At 42.9% G+C, this 15,313-nt stretch overlaps 2 protein-coding genes across 6 annotated transcripts in view; one reads left to right on the forward strand and one right to left on the reverse strand.

The window, feature by feature from the left end:
- The window catches only part of HVCN1 (hydrogen voltage gated channel 1), a 5,657-nt gene extending 4,628 nt beyond the window's left edge, over window positions 1-1,029 (forward strand). For both annotated transcript variants that reach the window (XM_027739747.2, XM_039380340.1), the window contains exons 5-6: window positions 299-411; window positions 673-1,029. In XM_027739747.2, the coding sequence (XP_027595548.1) occupies window positions 299-411; window positions 673-738 (179 nt within the window). In that variant the 3' untranslated portion in view covers window positions 739-1,029. The remainder of the gene's footprint in view (window positions 1-298; window positions 412-672) is intronic.
- Window positions 1-15,245, reverse strand: part of TCTN1 (tectonic family member 1) — a 21,971-nt gene extending 6,726 nt beyond the window's left edge. The window contains exons 1-15 of one of the 4 annotated variants that reach the window (XM_027739740.2): window positions 15,065-15,245; window positions 13,474-13,594; window positions 11,186-11,316; window positions 10,297-10,463; window positions 9,823-9,910; window positions 8,901-9,010; window positions 6,272-6,292; window positions 5,740-5,865; window positions 5,033-5,158; window positions 4,612-4,694; window positions 4,139-4,279; window positions 3,685-3,841; window positions 2,729-2,854; window positions 2,266-2,410; window positions 404-1,754 (exon numbers count right to left, since the gene is read on the reverse strand). In XM_027739740.2, the coding sequence (XP_027595541.1) occupies window positions 2,267-2,410; window positions 2,729-2,854; window positions 3,685-3,841; window positions 4,139-4,279; window positions 4,612-4,694; window positions 5,033-5,158; window positions 5,740-5,865; window positions 6,272-6,292; window positions 8,901-9,010; window positions 9,823-9,910; window positions 10,297-10,463; window positions 11,186-11,316; window positions 13,474-13,594; window positions 15,065-15,230 (1,707 nt within the window). In that variant the 5' untranslated portion in view covers window positions 15,231-15,245 and the 3' untranslated portion in view covers window positions 404-1,754; window position 2,266. Of the gene's footprint in view, window positions 1-403; window positions 2,411-2,728; window positions 2,855-3,684; window positions 3,842-4,138; window positions 4,280-4,611; window positions 4,695-5,032; window positions 5,159-5,739; window positions 5,866-6,271; window positions 6,293-8,900; window positions 9,011-9,822; window positions 9,911-10,296; window positions 10,464-11,185; window positions 11,317-13,473; window positions 13,595-15,064 lie in introns of those variants that run through there. The other 3 variants (XM_027739741.2, XM_027739743.2, XM_039380339.1) reach the window with 3 other exon arrangements.
- Window positions 15,246-15,313: the final 68 nt, after the last annotated feature.

Below are 15,313 nucleotides of genomic sequence, written 5' to 3' on the forward strand. Positions count from 1 at the left end.
TCCATCCCCCTCAGGCTCTGCCAAGGGAGTACATTCAAATTCAGGATTTGAGTGACAGTCTGAGTGATTAATTCAGCTCTGCCTCTTCCCAGCAGAGTATCCCCATCCGAATCCCTCGGGTGGCTGATTTAAAATCCTCCTCATTAAGAAAAGCACTTGGGAAGGGTGGTTGGAAGATGACAGAACCTAAACTGGAGAGGAACATGTTTAACTCCTTGAGCACAGACCCTGTGTCCTGTTAATTCTGCTCGTGGCTGTTTTACAATGTAAAGCAAATCCCCTGGGAATTGTTCCACAGGAATAATTTTATCGGTGAAGACCCGCTCGGAACAACAAGTGTCCAAGTTAAAACAAGCCAACCTGAAACTTGCAACAAGGCTGGAACAACTGGAACACAGCTGTGTAGAGAAGGTAAAAAGCCACTTTTAATTTGAGTTTACCTGCCTGGGATCCTTGTGCAAGGCTGGCACTGTTGGAATGGTTTCCTCACTGGAAAGTGTGGGGTGCCCTACCCAAGTTCCCTGAGCTGCTCCTCCTCCAAGGAGTGATGTTTCTCTCTGTCCTACTTCCTTTAGCCAGGTTGTCCTGCTTTCCTGCAGCAGTGGGAAGATCTGTGGGAATCTGGGGAGCTATTTTAAGGATATTAATGATTTGACTTTTTGTCTCCTACAGGAGCAAGAAATCGAGAGGCTGAACAACATCTTAAAGCAGCACGGACTCCTCAGCCAGCCAAAGTAGGAGGCCAGTTTTCCAAGGTGGGAATTCTGCCTGGAGAGTGCAGTGTTGGAATCCACCAGTTTGACCTGAAAGGTTTTTCTGTCTCTTTACTTCCTCTTGCATTGTGTTGTCTATAAACATTTTCTATTTGACCACACTTTGATCAGACCTTGAGATTGCAAAAAGAGTTTTGCTGGAAAATTAATTACACACAGTCCCTGTAAACAACAATTTTTTTTCCCCTTTCTTGTACAGTTGTACAGTCAAAATTGCAAAATAATTTAATAAAGACACATCTTTACAAGCTACACACCCATAGAAGTACCACTTATTTAAAATAATTTCATTTTTTCTGTGATACCATTCTTTGTTTGCAACATCTTGTAGAACTTGCAGTAGAAATGATAAGAACTCAGGCTTGAAAAGAGAATTTCTCCTCCACCAGCTGACTGTTCATCATCAATATACATATCTTTGCCAACCATTCTTCTCATATTGTTGGTAGTTTCCTCATTTCTGTTGCTGCTTGTGCCACTTTGTTATTTATATAACATTTGTTTCAAAACCACCAACAGGCCACTCCTTCCCTTGACAATCAAATCAGCCCCAAAATAGAGACAAACATGTGCCACCCCACGTCAGACAGAGCCTTGTTCCACCAGCAGGTCCCAGGTCTGATACTGCTTTTCTCATCCCTTCTTCCCTTTTCAGTTCACTGGGCTACAAAGTTCTTTGTTTCCACAGCTCATAAATCAAGGTGTTAAAAGAACTGGAACATGTCAGAACAGATGTAGGTGAGTGGAACTGCTGGGAACAGTCAGGCTCCAGAAAAGCCATTAAAAAGCAAATTCTAAAGGATCAGGTTGGTGTTCGAGCACAACATGAGCATTTGCAGGTACTGGAAGGTCCCCGTGGAGACACTGTTTGATAGTTGGAGAGTCAGATTCGATGAGTGGGAATTCTGAAAGGTGTCTCCAATGGATTTAAGGCAGACTCAGCTGGAAGGGCCACTGAGCTTTGCTCAAAGCATAACTGAACTGTTCAGATTTTTAAAGAAAGGTAATTAATTAGTGGTGGTGGGGAAATAGCCAGAAATATGTGGCTTATTCATGTATGGGGGTAGATAAAGCAGAGGCCTTATCTAATAGCACATGATTGCTTTAATTAGCAATTTAACTCTGCTGTTATGGGATAATGAAGCCTGGTTTCCTTTGGAGCTGTGCTGGGTCCCTTCCCCTCCTGCCCCCACAGGCAGGGAACGGATCTGATGTGCTGGAAGGCTGGTGGCTGCACATGTGCTGACCAGCAAGTTCATATCTGGACCCTTTTTCCTCTCAGTGAGTTATAATTTGGAACTTTCTACTTAATGTGGGTTTTTTTAACCCTTCTGAGAACCCTCACAAGGTCTCACCCCTTCTCTTTTGACTGATTTTAGCCCAGTTTATCTACAATTTAGATGAAACTCATGGCCCATCATAGTGACTGGGTAAACCTTGGATGGAAAATCACAAAAAGCAGAAATGTGGGGGTTTTTTGATGAATGCTTACCTTAGACAAATGGGTAGAAAAAATCAAAGGGTAACTTGATGTTAATGGTGGGCCAAGCTTTATAGCCTGGCTCTGCAGGTGAGGAAATGTCAGTGAAAACAACAGAACTTGTTACAGGAATAGTCCTTTCCCTTCCTGAGGGAAGCTGCAATGAAAATACAAACAGGAATTAGCTTCAGCCTTCTGTTTGTATGACTGGTTTATTTGGTCTGGGTTACGTTTTCACCTGTCAGTTGTAAATTTTTTTTTCCATATACAGTCCCATGTTTCTTTTCATTAATGATGTATGGATTTTTATTGAAGGGTTTTGGCAAGCAGCCACAGCTGTGTTTGAGCTGGAAGAGAATTGTTGGGTGGAATAAATGTGAAGTGCTGCCTTCAGATAAAGAGATTATCTGGGTCACTGGCACACAGGAAAACAAGCCCTTTGTTTTATCTTAAACCCTGTAATTTAATTACATACCTGCTTCAGTGTGATGGTGGTGAGTGTTGCTGTAACATTCACTATCCTGGCTTGGGGATTGACCAGGGATCCATATTTAGTCCACTTCACTTCTATTCCAAAGGACACGGGAATTTGGCACGAGCTCTGCAAAGTGTTAGAAATCCTCTCATTGTCTGACTTACACAAAAGCCACTTCATTAATTAATTATTCTTGTTATTAAGGGGCAGGGTGACCCAGGAAGCTCTCTGGGGAGGCAGCAGAGGTGCTGCAGCCTTTGCTGCCCCTGCAGATTCTCCATAAAAGTGACTCTGTACCTGCATTTCAGCAGGACTGTCCTGCCTCAGGCAGGATTTGGCTCTTGGTGATTGTGCTCGGCTGGGACAAAGTAGGAATATTGGTGGGACAGCAGAAAATCCTGGACTCTGCCAGGGCAGAATTTTGAAGCCAACAAGCTGAACTATTTTTAGGCATTTCTTCTTGAACTGTCACGTTTCTGGTGACAGAAATTACTCACTCTTTGGTTGCAAAAGCATTCAAGGCACCTATACACAAAGTGTCATCTCCTATTGTGCTTCAAAGGATTCTTGTTCTCTTACCCTGACCTGGTGCAAGAGGAGAAACAGTGATTCTGTTACTTCACTCTTTCAACCTCACCTCTGATGCTTCATCCCCTCTGAAGAGTAGGACTAAACTATGGCTAGAAGTCATTTTGCACCCAATGTTGTCCTGAGCCATAAGAGGGTAGCAGCTTGATTCAAAATAAACCCTGTCTTCTACAGCCAGAGTGAAACTCCTCATTTGTGAACATTCCAGGAATTTCCTCCAGTTTGTTTATGCATTTTTTCCCTCCCATATTTTTTCTTCTAACTGGTTGCTGCATTTTTAGGCTGGGAAGGTTGAGCTGGTGCTGCATTACAGGTACAGAGGAGAGAGGACAGTGAGAGTGAAGGTGGAGGGTGGTGTGACTTTTCACCTGTTCTGAGATGTGGAGGTGAGTTATGGGCACCCAGTCAAGCACATCCTGGGCTTGGGAATTCCCAAATGAGGCCACATACTCAGGAAAGTTTTGGCCCTTCAGTACATCCAGGAGGGTCTGTGCCAAAGGCTGGCATTTCATAGCTGCTGTAATTCTTCCAGAAAACAAAACAAAACAAAAAAGAGATGAGTTACAGCAAAATCCATTGGTTTGGCACAGGCATCATTTCTCCTGCTCCCATGCTCTGTTCAAGCCTTCTGGCTACAGTTGCTAATGCCACAATCTTTTCAAGAGAAAGACCATTGTTAATTAAATGCCATTTTTTAGAATTAAATACTCCGTTCCTGATACTCCTCCAGCTGTAGGAACAGCCAGGACCTGAACAGAGCCTGAGGCAAAAGGTTGTCAGAGGGTTAAAAGCACTAAATTAAAAATAAAGATTAGTTCTTACCGTAACTTACAGCCTGAGATCATGTTATAACCAAATAACACGGGGGCTCTGGCTCCCTGTGCTGCCAGGCAGTCCTGGGTGGATGTGCTCTGCAGGATGGAGAGCTGGCTGGGTTTGTTGGTGCTCTGAGTGATGCCAGATGTAACACACAGTTAAAGGGAAATTCAGCACTTCATGTGTTTCAGGACAAAAAAAGAATCCTTAATCATATCCTTAAAATACATCTGAAAGTGCTGTAATAGCTCCAGACTCCTCTCACAGTGTGAAGCACCAGGGTGTGCAATGAAGGTCTAAATCCACTCACTACACAGTCCCAGGAGACTGCAGTCAGGACTGAGTCATTCCCTTCTAAAACACAGCCAGAAAACCACTCTTTTATACAGATATATTTTACAGATGTCCAGGCTAGAAAGGGTTTGTGAAGATGGACCAGAACAAGTGCTGCAAACAGAAATTCAGCAGGGAAAGGATATCCTTGAGGCCAGAATCCTGCTCTCACAGGCAGCCCGACAACATAACCAGGATTGCCACTGAGAGGAACTGGCTTTGTGTCTACCTGCAATGCAAACACACAGGATTAGATCTTACCCTGCACTGAAAGGGCTGGAAAACACAGAAATATTTCAGTTATTTTAGGACTATTTATTGCCTGGAATGATGAGTAGTAAGGCTGTAAGTCAGACTTTGCTTTCTCTGGATACAGAGCCACAAGATGGGGCTTGTAAATGTGACACTTTGGAGGCCTTTATTGCCCAGCTCTGAAATGCTGCCTCCTCTGTGTATCCAGGGCAAGTCATACTTTACCTTGCTGCTCACAATTGTTCTGATTCAAGTTTAATAAGTTTTGTAATTAAATGTCTCTCAACAAGTCACCCATGACATCTCCACAGTTACCTGAGTGAAGCTGATTTGGAAGCTCTGCTGGATTGAAAGTGCTTCTTTGGTAATTGCCCCCAAGACAAAAGCAGCAGCTGCTTCTATTATTTCTCCTGTGTCCGTGTAGGTAATGTGATAACTCACCTGAAAATTAAACATTTTAGATGTTCATTTGAATAAATGCATAAGAGAAACTAGGGGGGGAAAAAATGAAGCTAAAATTATTCAAGTGTTTTATTTCTTCCTTGCTTAAGAAACTCTGAACTACAGAGTGGGGATATATTATATCCTCTAGAGCTTCTTCAAAACTGACTTCTTTAAGCATAAACACAATGTTCATCTACTTAAGATTAAAAAATGAGATGATGTGCAACATCTATTCCTCTCTCTGTGCCATCAGTGTGCCTGAAATCATCTTCTACCAAGCATAAAGCAGATTCTACACTCATGTTATTGTCTGTTTTGTCATATACACACAGTAATGACAGACAAGGATTTCAACCTTTCAAGGATTTCTCCTTGAAATGTTGCATATAGTTATTATTTTGTTGCAAAACACTCTCTTTTATCCCAAACTCGGTGTCTCTCCTGTGACATTTGCTTTGGGGATGTCACAATCCATGGGAACTTCAAGGCCTTCCTGACAGCTTTGCAATTCATGCATCAGAAGTGATTTGCTGCAGAGATTCCTCCCATCAAACACCAACAAGGGCTGTCAGACCTACCCCAAGGACTATATTTAAGCACAGTTCATCCAAAATCATGGGGAGCCTCAGGACATCAGCACCCTTCAGTAAAGTCCTCATTCCATCCAGGGACTGGACAACTATGGACTGGACAGAAATATTAACCTGGAAAACAAACTCAGGTCAGTTCTGAAGGTGGGTATAATTAATTTTGGCTCTTTCTGTGTTATTGTATTCGTGACCCTTCCTGGTTCTGTCCCACAGTCAGTAATTCTCTGAACAATTACTGTGTTACACATACTGCAGAAGGTCAACCAAAGGATCTATTTTTAAGTAAATAAAGAGATTTACTTAAAAAGAGAAAGTTTTATATGAGGGGAATATATCAGGCTTGAATGTTTGCAGGCAGCATATTATCTTGCTGTTGCTGAGTACCATTACTGATGGCAAATTATATTTTTTTTTACTGTAAATATTAAGGATTAAGTCCCTGTTCTGATCAAGTCAGTGAAAAACTTCCAATGACTATAACTAAGAATTTTGCCCCCAGCTAATTTAGAAAGGTACTTACCATCTGACTTGATTTGGGCACCTAGGGAAGAATAAAAGGCCAAATTAAAACAATAGCAAAGGTAAGACCTATCACAGTAGCAGTTAATCAAAGCAGGTAAGGCTTATCTCTTTTGCCTATTTAACTCCCTCATTACAATAACTTTCACACTGTGGAAGTGATTGGATACACTCCACAGTATCCAGAGGTAGGAAAAGAACTGCTGTTCTCTGTGGCCAGTGGAAAAAATCTTATAATCCAATCCCCTCCTTCCTCTGAGTCCTGGAACTATTCACAGACCTCCAGTTTAGGAAGTTGGCCAGGCTGTGCTTCCCAAAGAAATGAAGAGCTTTTGTTGTCCTGTTCTGATGGTGAGAATTCCATAGTTGCATGCTCTTTAAACCAAAAAATGAGAAGCAAGTCTCCTTTTTGTTATACAGCACGAAAATTTCCACCAATATTTCATGGAAAAGCAGAAGTATTGGACCAAGGTCATCAGTCAGGTCTGAAAAATACCTTCATAAAGCACCACTTCATCAAATTTCACTTTTCTGATTTCCCAATGAGTGTTTGAGTCACATCTTTGGGACAGGACCAAGAGTTGGACTCTGACCATGAAGCAATTGTGCAGAATTCTGATGGGATACAGAGAGCAGTGACTCATCCAGGAACACATTCCCAAGAGCTGGAGCTCTGGAGGTGATGCAGGCAGAGTCTGTCCCATATTTATCATCCCAGGGTACAGCTCAGCCGTCAGAACCAGCTCTGTGAATAAAGAAAGGTGCTTGTAAAGATTAGATTTGTCCTTCAGGGCATCACTATTCCTGACTAGGGAAGAGGGAATGAGCACCATTCCTGGAATTGTGTTTATCCATGACTGGGGTGATGGATCATGGCTCTGTAGGTCGCTGGCACAGCCTCCCTGTGCCTCCCACTGACTCTGCTTCCCACCTGGAAGGGAGGAGAGGAAGGGCAGGAGCAGCTCTTTGCTTTGGCAGCTCCAAGTACCCACTGACTGTGGTGGGAAGCATCTTGGTAGAGGATTCCAAGAACCACCCCCCACTGGGATCTGCTGGACAGGCCAGGGTAGAGATAAACTGGTTAAACAGATTAACTGCAACAATTACCAAGACATTCCTCCTGCTCCAGCTGTCCTTCCTAGCAGTGAGGATGGGGCTTTCTGAACGCCCTGCTGTCCCAGTGCTCCCAGTAAGGCTCCCTGGCTTACTGGTTTGCTGTTTCTTTGGCCAGCAGCTCCACCTGCTGGCACTGGCAGGGCTCCTGCTCTGCCCTGTGGCCACACTGTCCCCAGTACCACCATCTTCTGATGTCACATCCCACCCTCAGCTCCATTTGGGAAGGGGATCTCCCTACAGAGCGACTCCAGCATTTATTCAGCCTTGTCCAGTTCCTGCATCTGATCCTTCCTGACACCCACTGACCTCTCCTGAGCTGGGCCACTGTCTTGGCAAGCAGCATATGGCTGTTATTCCTCACTGTTCCACTGAGGAAGGGGAATTCATCTTCAAATTCCAAAGCACTCCACTGCTGGAGCCTGGCCTGGCCATCCTTGTTCTCTCCTGGTCCTGCAGCCAAGGAGAACTCTAATTTTGGGAGGACATGGAAACACTCAAAGCCCTTCTGAGGCAGTTTTTTCCACTTCTTCCCCAGCAGGTTGATCAAAAGCCAACATCTGTGAGCAATCCCTGCATGATTCCAACAAGGTTCTCAATGAGCAGGAGAATGATCCCACCTGTGAAAGTGGCTTTCCTTTCCTGTTGGCACCTTTGGAATCTGTAAGGAGACTGGAAGGGGTCTTTAAGCAGTCACTCACTGCTAATTAAATCAATTTAAATAATCACATAGATTAAAAACACCTTAATGGTAGAGAGGATGCTGTTTCCTGAAGAGTTTCGGCTTCTGGAAGGAGCCATCGGGTCAAGGTCTGATGGGTTTCAGGTTCAATTTTACAGGAGTGATTTCTTTGTCTTCCTGAATATCCTCAAAGGGGATTTATTTATACATGAGACATCATCCTCCAGGTCAAAAAGGGAGGGAAAAGCAGGCTTAGCTTTGAAAAATAACCACAGACTGGATGTGGTAGTTGGCAGATCCAAACAAATTTGCTGTCTGTGGGATAAAAGTCATGTTCTTTGAGGAGCATACGGGAGGTTTAGTATAGTGTGCCATCAAAAGTGAGGCTTGGGGGAAAGGGACAGATGCAGAGGATTAAACCTTAGTTTTACCAGCTCTTTAAAACTCAGATTTCTTGGAATTATGCACTCTGGTAACAGGCTTCTTGGAAAAGCCTGAACCTGCACAAAAGCATGAAAGTGCAGCAAGCACTGGTTCAGGGAGCTTGTCTCTTCAAAACTATTATTCTGTATTTCATCTTTGACTATATTATTTATATTTGGCTAAGCAGAGAACAGAAAATTATTCTGTTACCAAAGCTTGAAGTAAAAACATTCCCAAAGGCTTTCTGTATAAAAGTCTGTTGTATAGGGAGATGTTTTTTTCCCAACCCACAATTTAAAAATCCAAATAAAACACCATATCCTTTAGTAAATAGACATTACTTAATTCTGCAGATTCAAAAAGATCTGTAATATCAACAGGCAGCTGTACAACTGTTTCAAATCATACTTACTGCCAAAATGCTGGAGTTGATGTAGAACAGCATATTAAGTGCTTGAATGCTTTCACATTTTTCCACACTTACTGATCTGATGCATTTTGTGGCCTGGTTTACTAAAAACCCTAAAAAAAAGGTCCAAGTATTGAAGGAAATTAAAGAGTAATTATGAAAAGCAGAAATAAATAACATTATAAGAATCTTAAGTACAAGCAAAAGTGAAAGTAAATGTCACCTCTACTGTAGATAAGGATACAAAGAATGATACTTTCTTATATTCTCACAAAATGGTATGAGATAAAATATTCCTTCTTAACAAGCAGTTGAAGCTTCATAAAAGCTAGAAAAAGATTTATTCCTTCATTTTTGAGATCCCATAAGGTTTTTTGTTTCACAAGAGACCTCAGCTCTCCTCCAGTCACCACCAGGACTGTTGTGAGACCCCGCTGACAGTGGGGTTTGGGAAATGCAGGTGTGGGTTTGCTCATGGTTTTTATTTTTCTTTTCCTGCCTCTGCAGATTTTGAGGGAACTGTGTGAAAGGTTAAAATGTAGAGCTCCAGCCTGCAAGTGGGACTTGAGAAAGGGACCTCAGTGTACAAAGGGACAGCTGGCAAAGGCTGCAATACCCTGTTCCCTCATGGGGTCACCCTTGTGCTGTTTGATTAAACCAATTAGGCCAAATAGGGTGTTTTACTGGTGGACAAACAGCCCATCAACAAGATGCTCTGGGGTTTACTTTGAATGTTCAACAGAGATGCAAAACAACTTTCATTCTATGTCTAAAAACCACAGAGAAACAGAAGCTATTTGAAAATAATTTGCTCGTTTTATCTGGATTTACATTGAGGGGTGTGCCACCTTTCTGCCTGACGAATCTCAAGCCAGAGCAGGATCCTCTAAAGCAAATAAAATGGAATTCAAATGTGTTTTCCAACCTGCAGGATTGGCATCAGAGCACCAGGAGGAGACAACAGGACTTGGCAGTCTCAGAAATGCATCCTCTGTCTGTACAGGAACCCCATACTGCCAAAAAAACCACGGATTCAGGGACACAGGTGTGTTTCAGCCCATCAGAGTTTTACAGCATTTTCATTAACAATAAATATGAATAGAAGAAGTGCTTATTTCCACTGTATCTGTCAATAATTTATACTATTTTGTGCATCAGTTTTTAAGCTACTGGTACAGCAAAAGAAAGCTACTTAATTTTCAAAGTCCTTAAAAATCTAGTTCTCTTTCTCAGTTAACACAAAATACTACACTTCTGCTTTTTACATGTCCATATTTAAAGACTAATATAAATTTTGTCTCTTCCAGAAGAGCTGTACTATTTAAAAGCAGATGCAAACAATGCTGCCTTGTTCTTTTATGGAACAATCTAATACTTATTGAATCAGATAATTATTTACCTCATATCTCTGAGTTTCATTTGCATCAGGAGGGTCTGGAGCATCTGTGTCCGTATTCCAGCTCTCAGGCTCAGCACTGAAAGCAGCACTCCCAAACTCATTAAGCAAATCATCAAAATTTTCTGGAGTTGGCATTTCAGGGGACTTGAGGTAAAGTGCTTGTTTATCTGCCCAAACATTTAAAACATAAGATAGCTTTTAGGATATAAAGGACACAGAAACAGTATTTAGTAACCATTTCTCCTTCTGGAGTGGTTAAAAACTCTGTGATAGAAAAATACCAATGCAGCTTAATCTTTAAGAGAAAACCTTAATTCATCTCGCCCGGATGCATGAAAGCACAAATTTTATCATAAGGAAAGTCCCTGGCTTTCAAAATCCTGGTTTCTAACAGCAGAATTTCCAAACCACACATGTCAATTAGTGTCTGCAGTTTCCATGCTAAATATTCAGGTGATTACTGCACAGTCATAATTAAATTAAGAGGACATAGTGCTGATCACTTTTAACTGCCCTGCAAGTCACTTCAAACTTGGGCATAAAGGATTTGTACCACAGATTTGGATCGGATTGGGAAGTCACTTTTCCATGACACAATTTTAAATTTGATTTATAGGAGATGATAAATTATTTTTTTAAAAAAAAAGGCACCCAAAACTGTATGTTTTTTTTCCAACAGAGACGAGTTAAAAGTATGAGATGTTTTAAGTCCGTGGTTTCACAAGTGAAAGGATCACAACATAAGGACCATGAGCAGGCAGAATCACCAGTTTTCTGAGGTTTAATAAAATAGAAACAGTTTTAAATTTAGTCTCTTTCTGGTATCTAAAGAGCTTACAAAAATAACATCACAATGTTATAGTGTAATAGTGGCAACAACTCTACTTACAGTTTGTAGCATGAATGCAGAAAATACTGGGGTTGACTTGGTCAATTAATTGAAATATCCTTTCTGGTGGGTCTGCTCCAACATCAAGAGAATATACAGCAGCTTTCTGCCTGCACAGGTGCCTGTCACCTCTGCAAGCAAGAATAATAAATAAATGATCCACTGGAAGTTAGTGTTGACCAGATTTTAAAGTTCTTTCCACGTACTCAAGCAGCATCACAAAAAAAAAGCATAAGATTACTGTTTTAACACAATTTGTATAATCATGCAGCCTTAGAAGGCTCCTGTTGTTTTATACTCTGTGCTTAGTAATAAATAACACAGAATTCTTTCACATGTGGTATTTAGCAGAGAAAACTGTGAGCAGCAACATGAAGGAAGGTAAGAAACAGGGAAGAACCTGCCAGGGATAATATTGGACCTAAAATGACAAATGGGATGGGATCCAGATGGTTGAGGCACCAAAAATGCAGGTACATCCAAGTGGGAAGTCTGAGCTTTAGAGTAACGTGATGGCAGGGCAGGAGAAAAGGTCAGTTTTGTGGATATGGGAATAATCTCCACTTTGGGCAGGGAGTGGGAAGAGTCCTGCTTGAGGTCAATGTAAAAGAAGGGCAGAGTGAGAAACAGGAGGTGGAACAGCCCCGTGAGTCGGGGAGAAGTGTCTGAGGCTGTGCCAGGGGTTCATCCCCAGCCCAGAAGTGCAGGAATGTGCCAGTTCAGGCCCTGGGAGCACTGGAGTGTCCCACATGCTGCAAATCCAAGCTGAGGGTGCCTGTGAAACCAGTTTTCAGCAGGGATAGGGAGCAATCAAGGACAGGCACTGGGAAGTGAAACAGCTTCTAGAAATTTGGAAGCCTGGAGTTAAACTCTTCCATGATGTGGATCACTTGTGAGTAGGATCTCATCGTAAATCAACTCCTTTTCCTGCTGTTTCAGAGACCACACGGATCCCTCTTCCTTGGGATCAGCCAAACTAAATAAATATACAAATATATATAAACCCAGATGTAAATAACGAGATGCACAATACTTGCAGACATTAAAAATCCCCTGGATTTTCAGGCAAAAGGAACATTTCACACAAAAAGAATTTGGGGAAAGAAACACAACTTCATTTTAGGCATTTCTAGTTGACAAAGAGAGAACAGTCACTCCAGGCAATTAAAGTGTCACTCAGGAAGGTGTTGATTAGACCTTTCTGATATATAAATATCTCTAAATGGGTGGCAGGAGTCATTGTGTGCAAGAACAATAAGAAACCACAGTCTGGCATGATTGCTAATTCAAATTTCAAAGCACCAAGAATAAACCCCAGTGCTCAGATTGGCATAATTTATACAGAAGGTGGGCTGAAAAGCTGCACTTATTGTTCTCAGAGTTCACCAAGAGATCTTTTTTTTTCCATTAGGATTTTGAAGTGAGCTTTCTGAACTCCTTTTTGAGAAGAAGAAATGACATGAAGGGGTTTTTAGAGCAACTAAACAGCAAAGAAACAACTATTGGCTCTACTTTATTGGTATAATGTTAAATTTTAGTGGTGTTGAAGTGACAGACTGGCAGGGAGGTAGCAGGTTGGGATGGTGACTGTAAGACCAGAACAATGCTCACACGACTTCAAAAAGCTCTGAATTGATCAAGTTTTTAGCTGATATCACAAATGTAATCAAAGATGTTGCTGATTAATTGCTAATGACCTACAGAGGTGGTCAGATGGTACCATTTTCCTTAACTTCCAGGCACTTCATTATATTAATGGAAGTCTAAAGATACATCATTTTCCCCTCTAAAAAAGCATCACCACCTGAGTGTCCACAGACAGGAGCCCAGGAGGAAAGAAGGAATAAGGGAAAGAGAAATGGGTGTTTGTACACAAAGAGCATTGATTGCATCCAGAGAATGGTTCCAGTACCAATAACTACGTGCTATTTTATGGCAGCACCTTGTAGTTGAAGGTCATTGGAAATTTTTAGGAGGGGAATGAGAACCTGCAGCATTCAGGATGCATGCACTTGGGAAATTGTGAAATGCAACCATATATTTAGCAACTGCTGCAAGTTAGTGAAGAGCTCTCTCAAATAATTTGAAAGAACTATGTCTACAGACTTCTCATTTAATGATTTTAAAATAAGGGAGCTTGTTTAAGTATTGGGGCCAAAGGTTTCCAGTCCCAGGGCAGGAAGATCTGGCGAAAGTGGAGTTAGGATGGCAGCAGGGAGGGGCTGGGAATTGGTGAGAGGAGAGGGCAGAGCCCTGATTTTGTGTTTTAGTGTTATTTATCCACTCACGTGACCACAGGGACTGAACAGGCAGTGAAGAGGCTGAACTCCTCGGGGCTGCAATCGGGGTCACAGCAGCAGTTGACATCACACTGTGCCACCAGCAGGTCACACACACACAGCCTGGCAACTGCAGAGAGATGAAATCAGAACTGGGACTGGGATTCCACACCTCCCAGCCCGCTCCCGAGCACCCTCACTCTTCACCTCCACTTGGTTCGGACAACGGGCAAATCCAAACTCACTTGCTCTTTTTTGAAGGTATTTTTAAAAGCCATCCTTAGAAAAAAATCTATTTGGGACACATGGGCAAACTGAGACACTAAAATCTGACAGTGAGAAATAAAAAACCCAACCTAACAGGAATTTTGAAGGCATGAAAATATACTCAGCCCTGCAGATGTCAAAAAAAAAAAGAGATACAAACAAGAAGGTGTTAATTTTGATTTACTGGGAAGAAATATAAAATATTTTGAAAGAGTGAGATGTTTATAAGCATTGAGCAGTAAAACACTTCCCTGATGTGCCAACATAACAAGAGTTGACTTCTTTGAAACTGTTTTTTCTCTCTGTCTTTAGCTGCTGTGAAATATTGTAATCACAGAGAGAAGAATTGTTAATAATTCTGTAAACAGGCCCCATAAGATGTTTGGTAACTTAGAACAGTCTTAGGTTTTCAAGTTTATAAATGCAAAGAACAGATATTACTCTACTGAACTGTTTTGAGAGTTGTTCTATAATAAATCTTGACAAAAGAACAGCACAGAATGAGGAAAATTAAGCTCAGTGTTTTATAGGCAAGACATTCAAAGGGTATTTTCATAATTAATTCTTTTATTTCAGTTGGACTGTTGTCTGTTTCTCTACGGCTTCCTAAGTGTTCTCTGACCACCTGAACAGTATCCAGGTATTTCCTGGAATCTCTGAAGTTCTCCCTGTTCTGTTGGCTGAGTTTACCCCTGGGATCCTTAGTTCACCCCGTGAACAAGAGCATTTTAAACATGAATGATTAGATTGCAAGGTTATGTCTCCCAGATTAGGAATTTAAGTCTCTTTTCCCTAAGGAGGGAGCACTGGGACAGGTTTCATTTGGCAACTAATCCATAGAAATCTGAACTGATGGAAATAAGAAGTTAAATTAAAATGTAGCCAATAAGACAGCAGAAAACACCTTCTGAGAGCACAGTAACAACGATTTATTTACATATTGGTATGACAATGTATCCGCAGCACTGGGGCTGAATGAGGAATCTGGGGGCAAAGTGGGCACGTGGAGCTCTCCAAGGAGATCCAGGGGAGCCTCTGCGGGGTCAGACCCTGCGCGGGGAGCGGGGGAGGGCTCAGAGCAGGGGCTGGAGGGGCAGGAGACCCTGCCCTACACCCGCGGGCACACACAGGGCTGGGTGATGCTCAGATATGTGACGGACACATCTTGCTGCAGCAACCCCCAGAGATGCCCAGGGAGAAGCCGGGCAGTTTTCCCAGCCCCGGGGCGGCTGCAAGGGGAGGGAAAGAGGCACCAAGGGCCCAGTGGCGACAGGAGGCCGCGCGCGGGGCTCCGCTCGCCCGGGAAGGGCCGTAGCCCCCGCAGGGCACCCACCGTCCGTGATCGGGGCCGGCACGCAGTGGGCCCGCGCCTGGGCGGCACCGCGAGTGTCTGCGGGCTCCTCGCTCGGCTCCGCTGCCCGGAGCGGCGGCGGGAGTAGGAGGAGGAGGATGAAGAGAAGGGTGTGGACGGGAATGGCTGCTCTCCCGGGCGCCGCCATGGCGGCCGCCCTTAGCAACGGTTGCCGGGGCAGGGCGACCCCGCCTCTCGCGAGACTTGGCGGGGCGGAGGGGAAGGGCCGCG

Source organism: Pipra filicauda, unplaced genomic scaffold, assembly GCF_003945595.2.
Source record: "Pipra filicauda isolate LSUMZ 115617 unplaced genomic scaffold, ASM394559v2 scaffold192_size1418226_pilon, whole genome shotgun sequence".
Classification (NCBI taxonomy): domain Eukaryota; kingdom Metazoa; phylum Chordata; class Aves; order Passeriformes; family Pipridae; genus Pipra; species Pipra filicauda.